The sequence below is a fragment of the Trichomycterus rosablanca genome, chromosome 10, assembly GCF_030014385.1.
Source record: "Trichomycterus rosablanca isolate fTriRos1 chromosome 10, fTriRos1.hap1, whole genome shotgun sequence".
NCBI classification, from domain to species: Eukaryota; Metazoa; Chordata; class Actinopteri; order Siluriformes; family Trichomycteridae; genus Trichomycterus; species Trichomycterus rosablanca.
Genome location: NC_085997.1, coordinates 18,060,497 through 18,077,443, shown reverse-complemented (window position 1 = coordinate 18,077,443; position 16,947 = coordinate 18,060,497). Strand labels below are relative to the sequence as shown.

Sequence of the window (16,947 nt, the reverse complement as noted above, 5' to 3'; positions counted from 1 at the left end):
TAGAGCTTTGGGCTATCAATCGGAAAATTGTTGTTTTAAATCCAGACTCTGCAGCCACTGTTGGGCCCTTGGGCAAGGCCCTTTACCCTGTCTGCTCCAGGGGTGCCGTACAATGGCTGACCCTGCGCTCAAAACAAGCTAGGATATGCAGAAAAAGAATTTCATTGTACTGTGCATGTATATATGACAAATAAAGGCTTTTCTTCTTTTTCATATATATGTATATATACACACACACACAGACATACACTGATCAGCCATAACATTAAAACCACCATGTCAGTGTCACTGTGTTTGCTTTTGTACTCTCTAACTAAAAGTTACTCTCTAGTTCTAAACTGTGTGGTTTAAAAAGTGACTATGGACATGTGTTTTCTGTGTTATTGCAGTCCTTACCAGTAGGAACCCCACAAGGAACGTATGATGAGGCAAATAAAGATGAGAACAAAGATAAGAACAGATACCCCAACATTTTACCATGTAAGTCATGTTTTAGTTGTTTATTTTTGTTCCTGTATTTTCAGTTGGTTAACCATGTAGATATTGTACTAGGTGGTTTTTTTGTTGTTGTGTGTTGTTTCTCTGCATTTCCTGTTTTAAAAACAACAGAAAAGCATGTCACTCTAAATGGATTATATTAAACAAAATTTACAATTAGATAAAGAGAACACAAAGATAAACAAAAACATTTTAAAAGATTATACGTACAACTATATAAAAATGAATTACTACACTTTTAAACAATTTTTATCAACCACCTAAAAAGTACTTTTATTTTTTTCTTAGAAGAAATAAACCTGAAATCACCCATGTAATATTGAAAATAATAATGACTACTGTTATTTAAGTGTACTAGCCAAGAAATAGCCAGGGCTTCTGAAATGCCTGTATAACGACTATTTCTATAAGAAAGAAAGAAAAAAGGAAAAAAGAGAAAAAAAGATAGACAGAAAAAAGAAAGAAAAAAAAAAGGGAAAGAAAGAAAAGATAGACAGACAAAAGAAAAAAAGGAAAGAAAACAGAAAGAAAGAAAAAAGGAAAGAAGAAAGAAAGAAAAAGGGAAAAAAGAGGAAAAAAGACAAAAGAAAGAAAGAAAAAGATAGACAGAAAAAAGAAAGAAAAAAGAAGGAAAGAAAGAAAGAAAGAAAAAAGAAAGAAAAAAAGGAAAAAAGAGAAGAAAGACAAAAAGGAAAAAAGAGGGAAAGAAAGAAAAAAGGAAAAAAAAGAAAGAAAAAAGGAAAACATTAAAGAAAAAAGAAAGACAAAAAAAATAAAAATAAAAAATAAAAAAAATAAAGAAAGAAAATTTAAAGAAAGAAAGAAGGAGAAAAAAAGAAAAGCTGGTAAAAATGTGTGCTGATCAGAATATTTGTTGTGGTGCAGTTGAACATTACATGTATTCTTTTGTTTCTGTTAATCAGATGATCATTCCAGAGTGGTGCTGACACAAGTAGATGGAATTCCTCACTCAGACTATATAAATGCTTCGTATATAGATGTAGGTATCCAGATCTTTATTTTTTCTTGATAACAAAAAAGATATAATTACATTTAAATTGTCATATGTGTATGTAAATGTAACATATAAATTCTGGTTTGTCTCTCACAGGGCTTCAAAGACAAAAACAAATTTATCGCAGCACAAGGTTAGAACTCTGCATTTTACTTCCTACTTACACTTTGATTTAAGCATGAACTGAATACACATTGTTGCAGTTCTGCAGATTAACAGTCTGCGGTTGCCAGTGTCTGATTCTCTTCTTTATGATGCACCATACATTTCTAATAGAAGACAAGTATGAATTGCAGGCAGGCCAGGCAGCATATGTGTCTAAAGCTACAATATACACCTCTGCATTACTGGTACCTTCCTACATATTCAAGTCATCCATGCTGAAGCTTCGATACATTTGTTGGCTTTTGCACCTTTTGCTGATAAATGGTCTTATACAGCTGGGATTAATGTCTGTCTTTCTCTGTATAACAGAGTATCAGATTGTTTTTCTTGATGCAGCGATAGCAGTGTTAAATAACAGCGGTTTTCCGCTACTAGCTAAACTACTAACGAGCCCATGCGTCAATATTTATCACAGTAGCATAATAGTTTCTCATGCAATGTTGTCTAAGGACAATAGAGGTTTAAGCCTTGCCCTACATAGACATTTTTCTGGAATCTTGAATCATTTCATCTTTATGTTATTTAGATGATAAAATGGACCTGAATTCTTTGCACTCTTGCACTGAGAAATGTTGTTTTTGAACTGATAATTATCTCATGAGGTTTGCACGAAGTGGTAAGCCACAACCCATTTTTACAAATACTGAGTCTATACGGAGTCTAATACCCTCGCTTGTTACAAATTCACCTGCTTGTTGAGGAATGTTTGAAAATGCTATAACTTTAATATTTTATAAACTTTTTGCTCTTATTTTTTGATCTTAGTTTTGTGTGTTAGTCATTAAATTCAAAATGTGTTTATATTTACAAAATACAAGTAATTTTATCATTAAAAACAATATTCACTTATTTTTAATTGTTTATTAGTTTTTTTGTTACTCATTTTAGTTAAATTAGTGTCTGTTTTTAAAATAGTGAATATATTTGAGTTAATGTATGGTATATACTATTCATATAATATTTATATTTATTAAATACATTACTGCAGGTACAAAATGCACATTACCTGCATTTAATGATATTTTAAATACTATTAAAAATCCTAGTACATACTAGTTTGCTTTTGATTATTTATACTGCTGAATATACTGGTGAATATTATTTGATGGGTGAAATTGGGTTATAAGATCAATTTATGTCCTCTAGGACCAAAACAGGAGACTGTTGCAGACTTTTGGAGAATGGTCTGGGAGCAGAAATCAGCTACAATTGTCATGCTGACTAACTTAAAAGAAAGAAAAGAGGTGAGTATATATTTTTAAAATTGGCTTATATGTATATAGTATATATATATGTGTATATATATATATATATATATGTATATATATATGTATGTATGTATATATATATATATATATATATATATATATATATATGTATATATACAGTGTATCACAAAAGTGAGTACACCCCTCACATTTCTGCAGATATTTAAGTATATCTTTTCATTTGACAACACTAACAAAATGACACTTTGACACAATGAAAAGTAGTCTGTGTGCAGCTTATATAACAGTGTAAATTTATTCTTCCCTCAAAATAACTCAATATACAGCCATTAATGTCTAAACCACCGGCAACAAAAGTGAGTACACCCCTTAGTGAAAGTTCCTGAAGTGTCAATATTTTGTGTGGCCACCATTATTTCCCAGAACTGCCTTAACTCTCCTGGGCATGGAGTTTACCAGAGCTTCACAGGTTGCCACTGGAATGCTTTTTCACTCCTCCATGACGACATCACGGAGCTGGCGGATATTCGAGACTTTGCGCTCCTCCACCTTCCGCTTGAGGATGCCCCAAAGATGTTCTATTGGGTTTAGGTCTGGAGACATGCTTGGCCAGTCCATCACCTTTACCCTCAGCCTCTTCAATAAAGCAGTGGTCGTCTTAGAGGTGTGTTTGGAGTCATTATCATGCTGGAACACTGCCCTGCGACCCAGTTTCTGGAGGGAGGGGATCATGCTCTGCTCAGTATTTCACAGTACATATTGGAGTTCATGTGTCCCTCAATGAAATGTAACTCCCCAACACTTGCTGCACTCATGCATCCCCAGACCATGGCATTCCCACCACCATGCTTGACTGTAGGCATGACACACTTATCTTTGTACTCCTCACCTGATTGCCGCCACACATGCTTGAGACCATCTGAACCAAACAAATTAATATTGGTCTCATCAGACCATAGTACATGGTTCCAGTAATCCATGTCCTTTGTTGACATGTCTTCAGCAAACTGTTTGCGGGCTTTCTTGTGTAGAGACTTCAGAAGAGGCTTCCTTCTGGGGTGACAGCCATGCAGACCAATTTGATGTAGTGTGCGGCGTATGGTCTGAGCACTGACAGGCTGACCCCCCACCTTTTCAATCTCTGCAGCAATGCTGACAGCACTCCTGCACCTATCTTTCAAAGACAGCAGTTGGATGTGACGCTGAGCACGTGCACTCAGCTTCTTTGGACGACCAACGCGAGGTCTGTTCTGAGTGGACCCTGCTCTTTTAAAATGCTGGATGATCTTGGCCACTGTGCTGCAGCTCAGTTTCAGGGTGTTGGCAATCTTCTTGTAGCCTTGGCCATCTTCATGTAGCGCAACAATTCGTCTTTTAAGATCCTCAGAGAGTTCTTTGCCATGAGGTGCCATGTTGGAACTTTCAGTGACCAGTATGAGAGAGTGTGAGAGCTGTACTACTAAATTGAACACACCTGCTCCCTATGCACACCTGAGACCTAGTAACACTAACAAATCACATGACATTTTGGAGGGAAAATGACAAGCAGTGCTCAATTTGGACATTTAGGGGTGTAGTCTCTTAGGGGTGTACTCACTTTTGTTGCCGGTGGTTTAGACATTAATGGCTGTATATTGAGTTATTTTGAGGGAAGAATAAATTTACACTGTTATATAAGCTGCACACAGACTACTTTTCATTGTCTCAAAGTGTCATTTTGTCAGTGTTGTCCCATGAAAAGATATACTTAAATATCTGCAGAAATGTGAGGGGTGTACTCACTTTTGTGATACACTGTATATACAGTGTATCACAAAAGTGAGTACACCCCTCACATTTCTGCAAATATTTTATTATATCTTTTCATGGGACAACACTATAGACATGAAACTTGGATATAACTTAGAGTAGTCAGTGTACAACTTGTATAGCAGTGTAGATTTACTGTCTTCTGAAAATAACTCAACACACAGCCATTAATGTCTAAATGGCTGGCAACATAAGTGAGTACACCCCACAGTGAACATGTCCAAATTGTGCCCAAAGTGTCAATATTTTGTGTGACCACCATTATTATCCAGCACTGCCTTAACCCTCCTGGGCATGGAATTCACCAGAGCTGCACAGGTTGCTACTGGAATCCTCTTCCACTCCTCCATGATGACATCACGGAGCTGGTGGATGTTAGACACCTTGAACACCTCCACCTTCCACTTGAGGATGCGCCACAGGTGCTCAATTGGGTTTAGTCCATCACCTTTACCTTCAGCTTCCTTAGCAAGGCAGTTGTCATCTTGGAGGTTGTGTTTGGGGTCGTTATCCTGTTGGAAAACTGCCATGAGGCCCAGTTTTCAAAGGGAGGGGATCATTCTCTGTTTCAGAATGTCACAGTACATGTTGGAATTCATGTTTCCCTCAATGAACTGCAGCTCCCCAGTGCCAGCAACACTCATGCAGCCCAAGACCATGATGCTACCACCACCATGCTTGACTGTAGGCAAGATACAGTTGTCTTGGTACTTCTCACCAGGGCGCCGCCACACATGCTGGACACCATCTGGACACCGGCGTATGGTCTGAGCACTGACAGGCTGACCTCCCACGTCTTCAACCTCTGCAGCAATGCTGGCAGCACTCATGTGTCTATTTTTTAAAGCCAACCTCTGGATATGACGCCGAACACGTGGACTCAACTTCTTTGGTCGACCCTGGCGAAGCCTGTTCCAAGTGGAACCTGTCCTGGAAAACCGCTGTATGACCTTGGCCACCATGCTGTAGCTCAGTTTCAGGGTGTTAGCAACAATTCTATTTCTCACATCCTCAGAGAGTTCTTTGCCATGAGGTGCCATGTTGAATATCCAGTGGCCAGTATGAGAGAATTGTACCCAAAACACCAAATTTAACAGCCCTGCTCCCCATTTACACCTGGGACCTTGACACATGACACCAGGGAGGGACAACGACACATTTGGGCACAATTTGGACATGTTGACTGTGGGGTGTACTCACTTATGTTGCCAGCTATTTAGACATTAATGGCTTTGTGTTTAGTTATTTTCAGAAGACAGTAAATCTACACTGCTATACAAGCTGTACACTGACTACTCTAAGTTATATCCAAGTTTCATGTCTATAGTGTTGTCCCATGAAAAGATATAATGAAATATTTGCAGAAATGTGAGGGGTGTACTCACTTTTGTGATACACTGTATGTGTGTGTATATATATATATATATACAGTGGCAAGAAAAAGTATGTGAACCTCTTGGAATTTTATGGTTTTCTGCATTAATTTGTCATAAAATGTGATCTGATCCTCATCCAAGTCAAGTGTATTGACAAATATAATGTGCCCAAAATAATAACACAAAAAAATGAATTTTCTTTCAGGTCTTTATTGAACACACTCATTCAACATTCAAAGTGGTAGTGAAAAAAGTAAGTGAACCCTTGGCATTAATAGCTGGTTGACCCCCCCCCTTGGCAGCAATAACCTCAACCAGGCGCTTCCTGTAGCTGTGGATCAGACCTGCACATCGTTCAGGAGGAATTTGAGCCCATTCTTCCTGGCAGAACTGCTTTAGCTCCGTCATGTTCCTTGGATGCCTCATGTGTACGGCTCTCTTCAAGTCAATCCATAGCATTTCTATAGGGAGATCTGGGCTCTGACTTGGCCACTCCAAAAGGCAGATTTTGTTTTTCATAAGCCATTCTGTTGTGGACTTGCTCCGGTGTTTTGGGTCATTGTCCTGTTGCATCACCCAACTTCTACAGAGTTTCAGCTGGCGTACAGACACTCTCACATTATCCTGTAAAATTTTTTGATACACTTGGGAATTCATCTTCCCCTCAATGACTGTAAGCTGACCAGGCCCTGATGCAGCAAAGCAGGCCCAAATCATGATGTTCCCTCCACCATACTTGACGGTTGGGATTATATTTTCATGATGATGTGCAGTGCCTTTTTTACGCCAGATGTATCGCTGCGTGTTCTTTCCAAATAGTTCAATCTTAGTTTCATCTGTCCACAAAACATTTTGCCAGTACCGTTGTGAAGTGTCAGTGTGCTCTTTCGCAAACTTCAGGCGTGCAGCAATGTTCTTTTTAGTAAGCAGCGGCTTCCTTCGTGGTGTCCTGCCAAAGACACCTTGCTTGTTCAAGGTTTTACGAACTGTAGACTCATGAACACAGATGTTAGCCTGTACCAATGCCGCCTTCAAATCTTTGGCTGTCACTCGGGGTTGTTTCTTCACCTCATTGATGAGTCTCCGTTGTGCTCTTGGGGTCATTTTGACGGGGCGCCCACTTCTTGGCAGAGTAGCCACAGTCCCAAATTGTCTCCATTTGTAGATTGTTTGCCTTACTGTAGACTGGTGAATTTCTAAAGTCTTTGAAATCACTTTGTAACCCTTTCCAGCTTTATGTAAATCAACAATTTTTGATCGTAGATCCTCTGAAAGCTCTTTTTGGCGAGGCATGGCTTACATATGCGTATCCTTCTTGTGTGGAGCAAACTCAAAAAGTTTAAGTGGTTTTTATCAGTCAAAGTAGCTCTAGTCCACACCACCAAACTCATTTTCTTAACAAGACTCCAGGTATGCTAACACCTGACTCCAATGAGCTTTTTTGAGATCATTAACTCAAGGGTTCACATACTTTATCCACTAGCACTATGATGTTTTTATGGTTGTTCTCAATGAAGACATGAAAGATCAAAATTTTTGTGTGTTATTCTTTTAGGCACATTATATTTGTCGATACGCTTGACTTGGATGAGGATCAAATCACATTTTATGACAAATTAATGCAGAAAACCATAAAATTCCAAGAGGTTCACATACTTTTTTCTTTCCACTGTATATATACAGTGGGGAAAATAAGTATTTGATCCCCTGCTGATTTTGTAAGTTTACCCCCTTACAAAGACTTGAACAGTCTATAATTTTTATGGAAGGTTTATTTTAACAGAGAGAGACAGAATATCAACAAAAAAATCCAGAAAAAAACATTAAATAAAAGTTATAAATTAATTTGTATTTAATTAAGGGAAATAAGTATTTGATCCCCAACCAACCAGCAAGAATTCTGACCCCCACAGACCGGTTATGTGCCCATGAGGCACACTAGAGGCAAATTAGTCCTGTCCCTGTATAAAAGACTCCTGTCACAGAATCAGTTTCTTCCGTTCAAATCTCTCAACCACCATGGGCAAGACCAAAGAGCTATCAAAGGACGTCAGGGACAAGATTGTAGACCTGCACAAGGCTGGAATGGGCTACAAGACCATCAGCAAGAAGCTTGGAGAGAAAGAGACCACTGTTAGTGCGATAATTCGAAAATGGAAGAAATACAAGATCACAGTCAATCACCCTCACTCTGGAGCTCCATGCAAGATCTCACCTGGTGGGGTAAGAATGATTCTAAGAAAGGTGAGGTCAGTCCAGAATTACACAGGAGGAGCTTGTCAATGATCTCAAGGGAGCTGGGAGCACAGTCACCAAGAAAACCATTAGTAACACACTTCGCCGTAATGGATTGAGATCCTGCAGTGCCCGCAAAGTCCCTCTGCTGAAGAAGGTTCATGTACAGGCCCGTCTGAAGTTTGCCAATAAACACCTGAGTGATTCAGAGAAAGCTTGGGAGAATGTGATATGGTCAGATGAGACCAGAATTGAGCTCTTTAGCATCAACTCCACTCGCTGTGTTTGGAGGCAGCGAAATTCCAAGTGGGGATGGTGTTCTTGGGGTCATATCCAGCATTTCTCTGCTTCCAGCTCCCGTGTAATTCTGGACTGACCTCACCTTTCTCAGAATCATTCTTACCCCACCAGGTGAGATCTTGCATGGAGCTCCAGAGTGAGGGTGATTGTGATCTTGTATTTCTTCCATTTTCGAATGATCGCACCAACAGTGGTCTCTTTCTCACCAAGCATCTTGCTGATGGTCTTGTAGCCCATTCCAGCCTTGTGCAGGTCTACAATCTTTTCCCTGACGTCCTTTGATAGCTCTTTGGTCTTGCCCATGGTGGTCGAGAGATTTGAATGGAAGAAACTGATTCTGTGACAGGAGTCTTTTATACAGGGACAGGACTAATTTGTGTGCCTTTTGTGCACATAACCGGTCTGTGGGGGTCAGAATTCTTGCTGGTTGGCAGGGGATCAAATACTTATTTCCCTTAATTAAATACAAATTAATTTATAACTTTTATTTAATGTTTTTTTTCTGGATTTTTTGTTGATATTCTGTCTCTCTCTGTTAAAATAAACCTTCCATAAAAATTATAGACTGTTCAAGTCTTTGTAAGGGGGTAAACTTACAAAATCAGCAGGGGATCAAATACTTATTTTCCTCACTGTATATATATATATACATATACATACATACACACACACACACAGACATACACTGATCAGCCATAACATTAAAACCACCTTTTTGTTTCTACACTCCACTTAGCATATAGAAGCACTTTGTAGTTCTACAATTACTAACTGTAGTCCATCTGTTTCTCTGCATGCTTTGTTAGTCCCTTTCATGCTGTTTTTTAATAGTCAGGACACACACAGGACCACCACAGAGTAAGTATTATTTGGGTGTTTGGTCATTCTCAGCACTGCAGTGACACTTACATGGTGGTGGTGTGTTGGTGTGTGCTGTGCTGGTATGAGTGGATAAGATACAGCAATGCTTCTGGAGTTTTTAAACACCTCACTGTCACTGCTGGGCTGAGAATAGTCCACCAACCAAAAAAGTGGTCCTGTGACCACTGATGAAGGTCTAGAAGATGACCAACTCAAACAGCAGCAATAGATGAGCGATCGTCTCTGACTTTACATTTACAAGGTGGACCAACTAGGAAGGAGTGTCTAATAGAGTTGACAGTGAGTGGACATGGTATTTAAAAACTCCAGCAGCGCTGCTGTGTCTGATCCACTTGTACCAGCACAATACACACTAACACATCACCACCATGTCAGTGTCACTGCAATGCTGATAATAATACACCACCTAAATAATACCTGCTCTGTGGTGGACCTGGCCCATTGAAGAACAGGGTGAAAGCAGGCTAAAAACGTATGTAGAGAAACAGATGGACTACAGTCAGTAATTGTATCATTACAAAGTGCTTCTATATGGTAAGTGGAGCTGATAAAATGGACAGTGAGTGTAGAAACAAGGAGGTGGTTTTAATGTTATCGCTGATCAGTGTATATACATGTTGTGATTTTAGCCTCCAACAGAAGTCATCTGCATTTAGCCTCTGGCCTCATATTCTCTCTCTCTAGTTCCTGTTTTTAGCTTTCTATAGCTCAGACTTAAATCAGTAAAACCGGAATGGGTGGGAGATTAAAATCAGTTTTGGCTGGGCTAAATAAATGATTAAATAATTGCTAGTAAAGCACTCTCAGGTATTATTATAATTAGGCAGAGTGTCATTACAAGTGCATTATCCATCACGCTCAGGCTGACTAATTCTGATTGACGGGAAGCACTGATAAAATTTGCTTGTTTGCATCACAGAAGCTTAGAAGTCACCTTAAAAACCCATGTACTCTAACTGCACCTGTTTACAAATTTCTATTAAGTATAAACCATTGTGCACTGTTTATATTAAAATCTTTACTTTGTAGGACAAGTGTTATCAGTACTGGCCTGACAAGGGCTGCTGGACGTACGGGAATGTGCGAGTGGCTGTGGAGGACATTACTGTGCTGGTTGACTACACAATACGGAAATTCTGTGTGCAGTATGTAAGTATGATGGAAATACTGCCTTCTTACAGGCATTCATGACTCATTAAATACAGGAACTAATGTAGAAACAATAACAAAGAATTAAAAGTAATAGCCATGGTTTCTTATGTGTGTGTAGGCAAAAATAACAGTTTCTGTTCAATAGATTACTTAAATACTTAATAATTAATTAATAAAAAAAGTAAACAAGCACTTATTCTTAGTAAGTGTTTTAAAGAATTGCTTATGTTAGTAAGAAATGCTGTTATTTGCATTTATTCAGTTTGCGTCACACAGATGATGTGTCAATGAAACGCTTGATTGGCTTTTCTAACGTGTTTTACATAATTTTGGAGGTTTTTAATTATGACTCGTTCTTAGTAAGTGTTTCAAAGAATTGCTTATGTTCTGAAACAGTTAAAGGCGAAATTAGTTCATTTTTAAATCAACAAACTCAAAAGCGTTCTTAACATTCACTTATTTAATTTAAAATAGCATTATGTGCTTAGGCAAGTTTTATTTGTTTTATTTATTTATATATTCATTCATTTATATTAGGACTGGCACCGATCCGATATTGGCCCAAATCACTGGATCAGATATCAGAAGGAAAAAAAATTGTAATCCGACACTGTTGCCTAATGTAAATAACACTTAATGTAAATAAGGCCATTGTTTGTGTGTAAAGCAAATAACACATTAAGATACGTTCCAGAGTGCCGTTTATTGCCAGCTCACTCGGCAACTGCTGTAACAAGGTGCATCTTGATGACATCATTAACATGTGCCACTGATCTACAACTCATCCGCAATAGCCATTCAGAAATTAAAACACACTGATCTACTTAAACTTTTAGCATTTAAAAAAATCATCTACTACTGCCACATCTAAAACACTGTTTAAACACAATAAAAATCGCTTTATAAATGATAAATTGCTCACCTGAGATAAAGAAAACTTATCTTGTCCCGGCTTGGAGATCTCTCACATCCTCAATGATTAATCCATTATTGTTATGAAATAAAACAAACTACACCGTTTAACCATGGTGCATTGAGACATGTATTATTACTGCTTAGTTGTTTGAGAGGAGAAATGACGTATCGGATTGGTATCGTATTGGCAGATACTCAATTTGCAGTATCGGTATCGGACATGAAAAAGTGGCCAGCCTTATCGAGCCAGCCCTAATTTTTATATTTATTTATTTTTCCCCATAGCTTTTGTAAAATCCTTATCTAAAACATGTTTTGTTGGCTTGCTTTGTTCATCTGCCTTTTTGTGATTTAAATCATGTTTTTATATACCAGGCCTCCATGTTTAATAGAATAATCTTAAGACTAACCAACTATTTTAAATTTGTTGATGTAGTTTTGCGTTCAACAATCCTCACTATGCTGGTGTACACCCGTACAACCAGTGGTCGAAAAGTACTTTTATTAGCAGATGATCAATGGTGCATTTCACTCATGATTTCTGTTGCTGCTACAGATTCTAAAAACATTAAAGATCTTATTATTTTTTGTATCATTATGACTGACATTTGCAATTATATTTTCTATATTTAAACCCACTTCTGTTTCCTATGTGCCAGAAAATATAATCGCTGTGGTTTACCTGGTTCTGTGGTTATAGCTGTGAGCTTGCAGCAATTTTAGTATTATTGAGTCTTTGCTACTGGTTTAAGTCACATTTACTTTTTTTGGCATTTAGCAGACACTTTTATCCAAAGCGACTTACAGTACTGTCACAGCAGAGATGGGGACTCGAGTCTGGGACTCGAGTCCAAGTCACACGTAAGTCGTGCACACAGCGACTTCAGACTCGACTCATGACTCACAAAAAATGACTCATAAACAACAAGCGTCCCTAGCGTCAGCATGTGTTAACATTAGTTAATGCACGCAATGGGTAAATGTTACAGCCAGCTTCTGGTGTAGTGATGAAGCGTTGCTCCCTACTCCCTTCACAGTTTAAACTTCATGTGAACATTTTCATTACATTTGGATTGGAATCTCACTTAAAATGGTGGAATACCCTACATAGTGCACTTCACAGGAACAACTGGAGTGAATGGAACGCTCCTACAGAACTGGCGCTAATGGTTGATTAATAAAAAATCAATCAGATTTAAATTTTAGTAAGAAATGCTGTTATTTGCCTTTATTCAGTTTGCAGCGTCACACAGATGATGTGTCAATGAAACGCTTTCTAACGAGTTAGTGTTTTACACAAGTTTGGAGGTTTTTAATTATGACTCGGACTCTAGCCTAAAGATTTGTGACTTGACTCAGACTTTGTGACTTGTGTACATCTCTGTGTGACAGTATACAGTCTGAGCAATTAAGGGTTAAGGGCCTTGCTCAAGGACTCAACGGTGGCAACCTGGCAATGGTGGGACTTGAACCAGTGACCTTCCAGTACTTTAACCGCTAGGCTACAACTGCACATGGGTCACATCTACAAAATTTCAAATGAAAAACCTAAATGCTATTGCCTCAATATTAAAAAGAATGAAACAAAGCCATTGTCTGTTTACAGTTTTAATATTATTAATAGTTTTGCAGGCTTTTTATGTGCCAAAAATAAAACAGAATAAGGGTACAGTCAGCTTGCCTAAGACTACAGATCAATACTAAATATTTTACAGTTTACATTTATACTGTCTTTGTGTTATTCAATGCCAAATAATGAATCCTTTTTTTCACAGCAGGCTAGTGATGGCTCTAAAACCCCTCGTTTGGTGACACAACTGCACTTCACCAGCTGGCCAGATTTTGGCGTGCCCTTCTCACCCATTGGAATGCTCAAGTTTCTCAAGAAGGTGAAACAAGTGAACCCATCATATGGAGGTCCTATCGTGGTGCATTGTAGGTATGTAATCCTGGGGGTGATATGATACGAAAAACACCCATGTGTTGGAAATGGAAGTAGTGTTTTCATTGCTGATGTAGTGATCTCTAATTATTTATTCTTTCTGTGCTGCCCGGTAATAAATGACCCACGGACCGAAATTGGTCCGCGGCCCGGTGGTTGGGGACCACTGCTCTCGTACAAATAGACATTAGTCTACAAGACCACAGACCTGTTAAAACCCTGTAAGAAGACAATATATGTTGGAGAACACACCAAAGTCTACATTTAAGTACCATGTGTTTTAGTCATCATTTAAAAAAGCAAGAGAACATCTTCAGGATGAATTGGATGTTAAATGCAAACCAGGTCTTCTCATCAAATTAGTGTCTTACCTCACAAATGCTATTTTGATTAAATGGGCTAAATGTGAAAGTTACAAACCTTGTGGAACAAATAAAAGCAGCTACAGCGGCGAAGGGGAGTGGGGGGGGGGGGGGGGGGGTTGATTGCATGCTGGTTGTTGTCTAAGAAAGTCAAGACTTCATAATCACAAATGTGCAATGCTAAATGACAATGACAAGCACCTGAAGGTCATCAAGAAGGGGTTACAGCCAATGCTGTATAGGTTGTTTGGCCATATTAAGGAGTGTTGTTATTAATATATTGGAAACAACTTTGCAAAATTATTGGCACATTGTATATTTTATGTATGTTTTTTGTTTTTGTGGAGGATGTGTTAACTAACGAGGAAGATTGTTATCAGCACCAAGTCCAAAAGCCAGGGCCTGTCATGGTATGGGGTTATGTCAGTGCCCTTGAGACAACCCCATTAATTTGAAATTTACACTTCTGTGATGGCAACATGACAAAAAAAAAGTCATTTGAGCTAACGTCTTTTTCATAGATGACCTCACATTTTTTAACAAGACAGAGAAAAACCACATGCTGCATACATCACAAAGGTGTGGCTGCAGAAGAAGAGGGTACGGGTACTTGACTGGCCTGCCTGCAGTTCTGCAGAATAAAAAAAAAAAATGCAACAAAGATAACCATGTACTGTTGCACATTTTAAGATGTGTTTGCAGAAAAAAATGGGACAAAATAACACCTGAAACACTTCATCTCCTGGTATCATTGGTGTCTTTTAAGTGTTGAGAGAAGAAAGGGCAACAAAGTGGTAAATTAATGAAATGAATGAAAGTCAATGTAAATGTAAAAAACACTGCAGTTTTTTATTTGCATTTTCCATACTGTCCCAACTTTTTCTGATTTAAGGTTGTAGAGAAAAATACCATTTTGCATAACTTTTTTTTAAACTCATATTATTCAGAGGACTTTGTGGACCCTTTGTGGCACTTGGAAGGTTTCTGTCATGCATGCATAATTAATTTAAGCAGACAATGATGCATTATTCACAATGATTAGCATATGATTTGAATTAAGTGAACAGAGGGCTATTAAATCTGCCGGATAGTTAGGGAAATAATAAAGAAATAAGTAGGTCAGTGTCTGAATGTTTGATCAGGGACCTTCTGACCCAGTTGTGTGTCGTGTTTCAGTGTGACAGGAGTGGGTATGTTGCCGCTCTGACCTGCTGAACTCCTACACTTTCAATCCAGTGTCATGCACACACACACACTAGCTTAACGGATGAATAGTACTATACAACCATTCATATGTGATTTATTGCTCAAGAGTTATAGCTTTATTGTTCCAGAACGGAAGCTTGGATGATGCAGTGCTCTAGCCTTCCACCCCAGTGACCTGGGATTAGGTTATTTATTAGGATTTTAACGTCATGTTTTACACACTTTGGTTACATTCATGACAGGACAGGTAGTTACTCATTACACAAGATTCATCAGTTCACAAGTTTAATGTTTAACACGGTCATAGACAATTTTGTGTCTCCATTTCACCTCACTTGCACGTCTTTGGACTGTGGGAGAAAACCGGAGCACCCGGAGGAAACCCACACAGACACGAGGAGAACATGCAAACTCCACACAGAAAGGACCTGGACCGCCCCACCTGGGGATCGAATCCAGGACCTTCTTGCTGTGAGGTGACAGTGCTACCCACTTAGCCACCATGCCACAAACCTGGGTTTAGGTCTCAGCAAGGTCACTGGCCTAGTCAGGCCATGTACAGACACAGTTAACCATGTCTGAGGAGGGGATGGGGAGTCACTGTCTTTGTGAATGTCTGATTTTAGTTTACTGTATACACCGATCAGCCATAACATTAAAACCACCTCCTCGTTTCTACACTCACTGTCCATTTTATCAGCTCCACTTATCATATAGAAGTACTTTGTAGTTCTACAATTACTGACTGTTGTCCATCTATTTCTGTACATACTTTTTTTAGCCTGCTTTTACCCTGTTCATCAATGGTTAGGACCACCACAGAGCAGGTATTATTTAGGTGGTGGATGATTCTCAACACTGCAGTGACACTGACATGGTGGTGGTGTGTTAGTGTGTGTTGTGCTGGTATGAGTGGATCAGACACAGCAGTGTTGCTGGAGTTTTTTAAATACCCTGTCTACTCACTGTCCACACTATTAGACACTCCTACCTAGTTGGTCCACCTTGCAGATGTAAAGTCAGAGACGATCACTCATCCATTGCTGCTGTTTGAGTTGGTCATCTTCTAGACCTTCATCAGTGGTCACAGGATGCTGCCCACGGGGTGCTGTTGGCTGGATATTTTTGGTTGGTGGACTATTCTCAGTCCAGCAGTGACAGTGAGGTGTTTAAAAACTTCATCAGCGCTGCTGTTTCTGATCATCTCATACCAGCACAACACACACTAACACACCACCACCATGTCAGTGTCACTGCAGTGCTGAGAATGATCCACCACCTAAATAATACCTGCTCTGTAGTGGTCCTGTGAGGGTCCTGACCATTAAAGAACAGCATGAAAGGGGGATAACAAAGTATGTAGAGAAATAGATGGACTACAGTCAGTAATTGTAGAACTACAAAGTGCTTCTATATGGTAAGTGGAGCTGATAAAATGGACAGTGAGTGTAAAAACAAGGAGGTGGTTTTAATATTAAGGCTGAACAGTGTATGTTTCATCACTGTGTGTGTTTGTTGCTTTCAGTGCTGGAGTTGGGAGGACGGGGACCTTCATTGTAATAGATGCTATGATCGACATGATGGACACGGAGCAGAAAGTCGACATTTTTGCGTTCGTGTCCAAAATTCGAGAACAGAGATCACAACTTGTACAGACGGACGTGAGTATCTTTAACTGCGTTGGTCAGATGAGTACTGGGTTCAGCTTGTTTTTGGGAAAAATTGACTTTTTGAGTTGTTATTTACAAATTACAATGATGTTAAACAGTTATAATACTGGATCTTTTATATTTTAGGTTTTGCTATTGTTGAAGTGTGGATATATTTTTGGCCACCTCTGTATATCACTGCTTTGGAAATC

At 38.9% G+C, this 16,947-nt stretch overlaps 1 protein-coding gene across 3 annotated transcripts in view; it reads left to right on the top strand.

Moving 5' to 3' along the window:
- The window catches only part of ptprea (protein tyrosine phosphatase receptor type Ea), a 154,662-nt gene that overhangs the window by 120,250 nt on the left and 17,465 nt on the right, over window positions 1-16,947 (top strand). For 2 of the 3 annotated variants that reach the window (XM_063002896.1, XM_063002898.1), the window contains 7 exons: window positions 390-480; window positions 1,422-1,498; window positions 1,610-1,646; window positions 2,825-2,922; window positions 10,539-10,658; window positions 13,352-13,515; window positions 16,612-16,747. In XM_063002896.1, the coding sequence (XP_062858966.1) occupies window positions 390-480; window positions 1,422-1,498; window positions 1,610-1,646; window positions 2,825-2,922; window positions 10,539-10,658; window positions 13,352-13,515; window positions 16,612-16,747 (723 nt within the window). The remainder of the gene's footprint in view (window positions 1-389; window positions 481-1,421; window positions 1,499-1,609; window positions 1,647-2,824; window positions 2,923-10,538; window positions 10,659-13,351; window positions 13,516-16,611; window positions 16,748-16,947) is intronic. The other variant, XM_063002897.1, reaches the window with a different exon arrangement.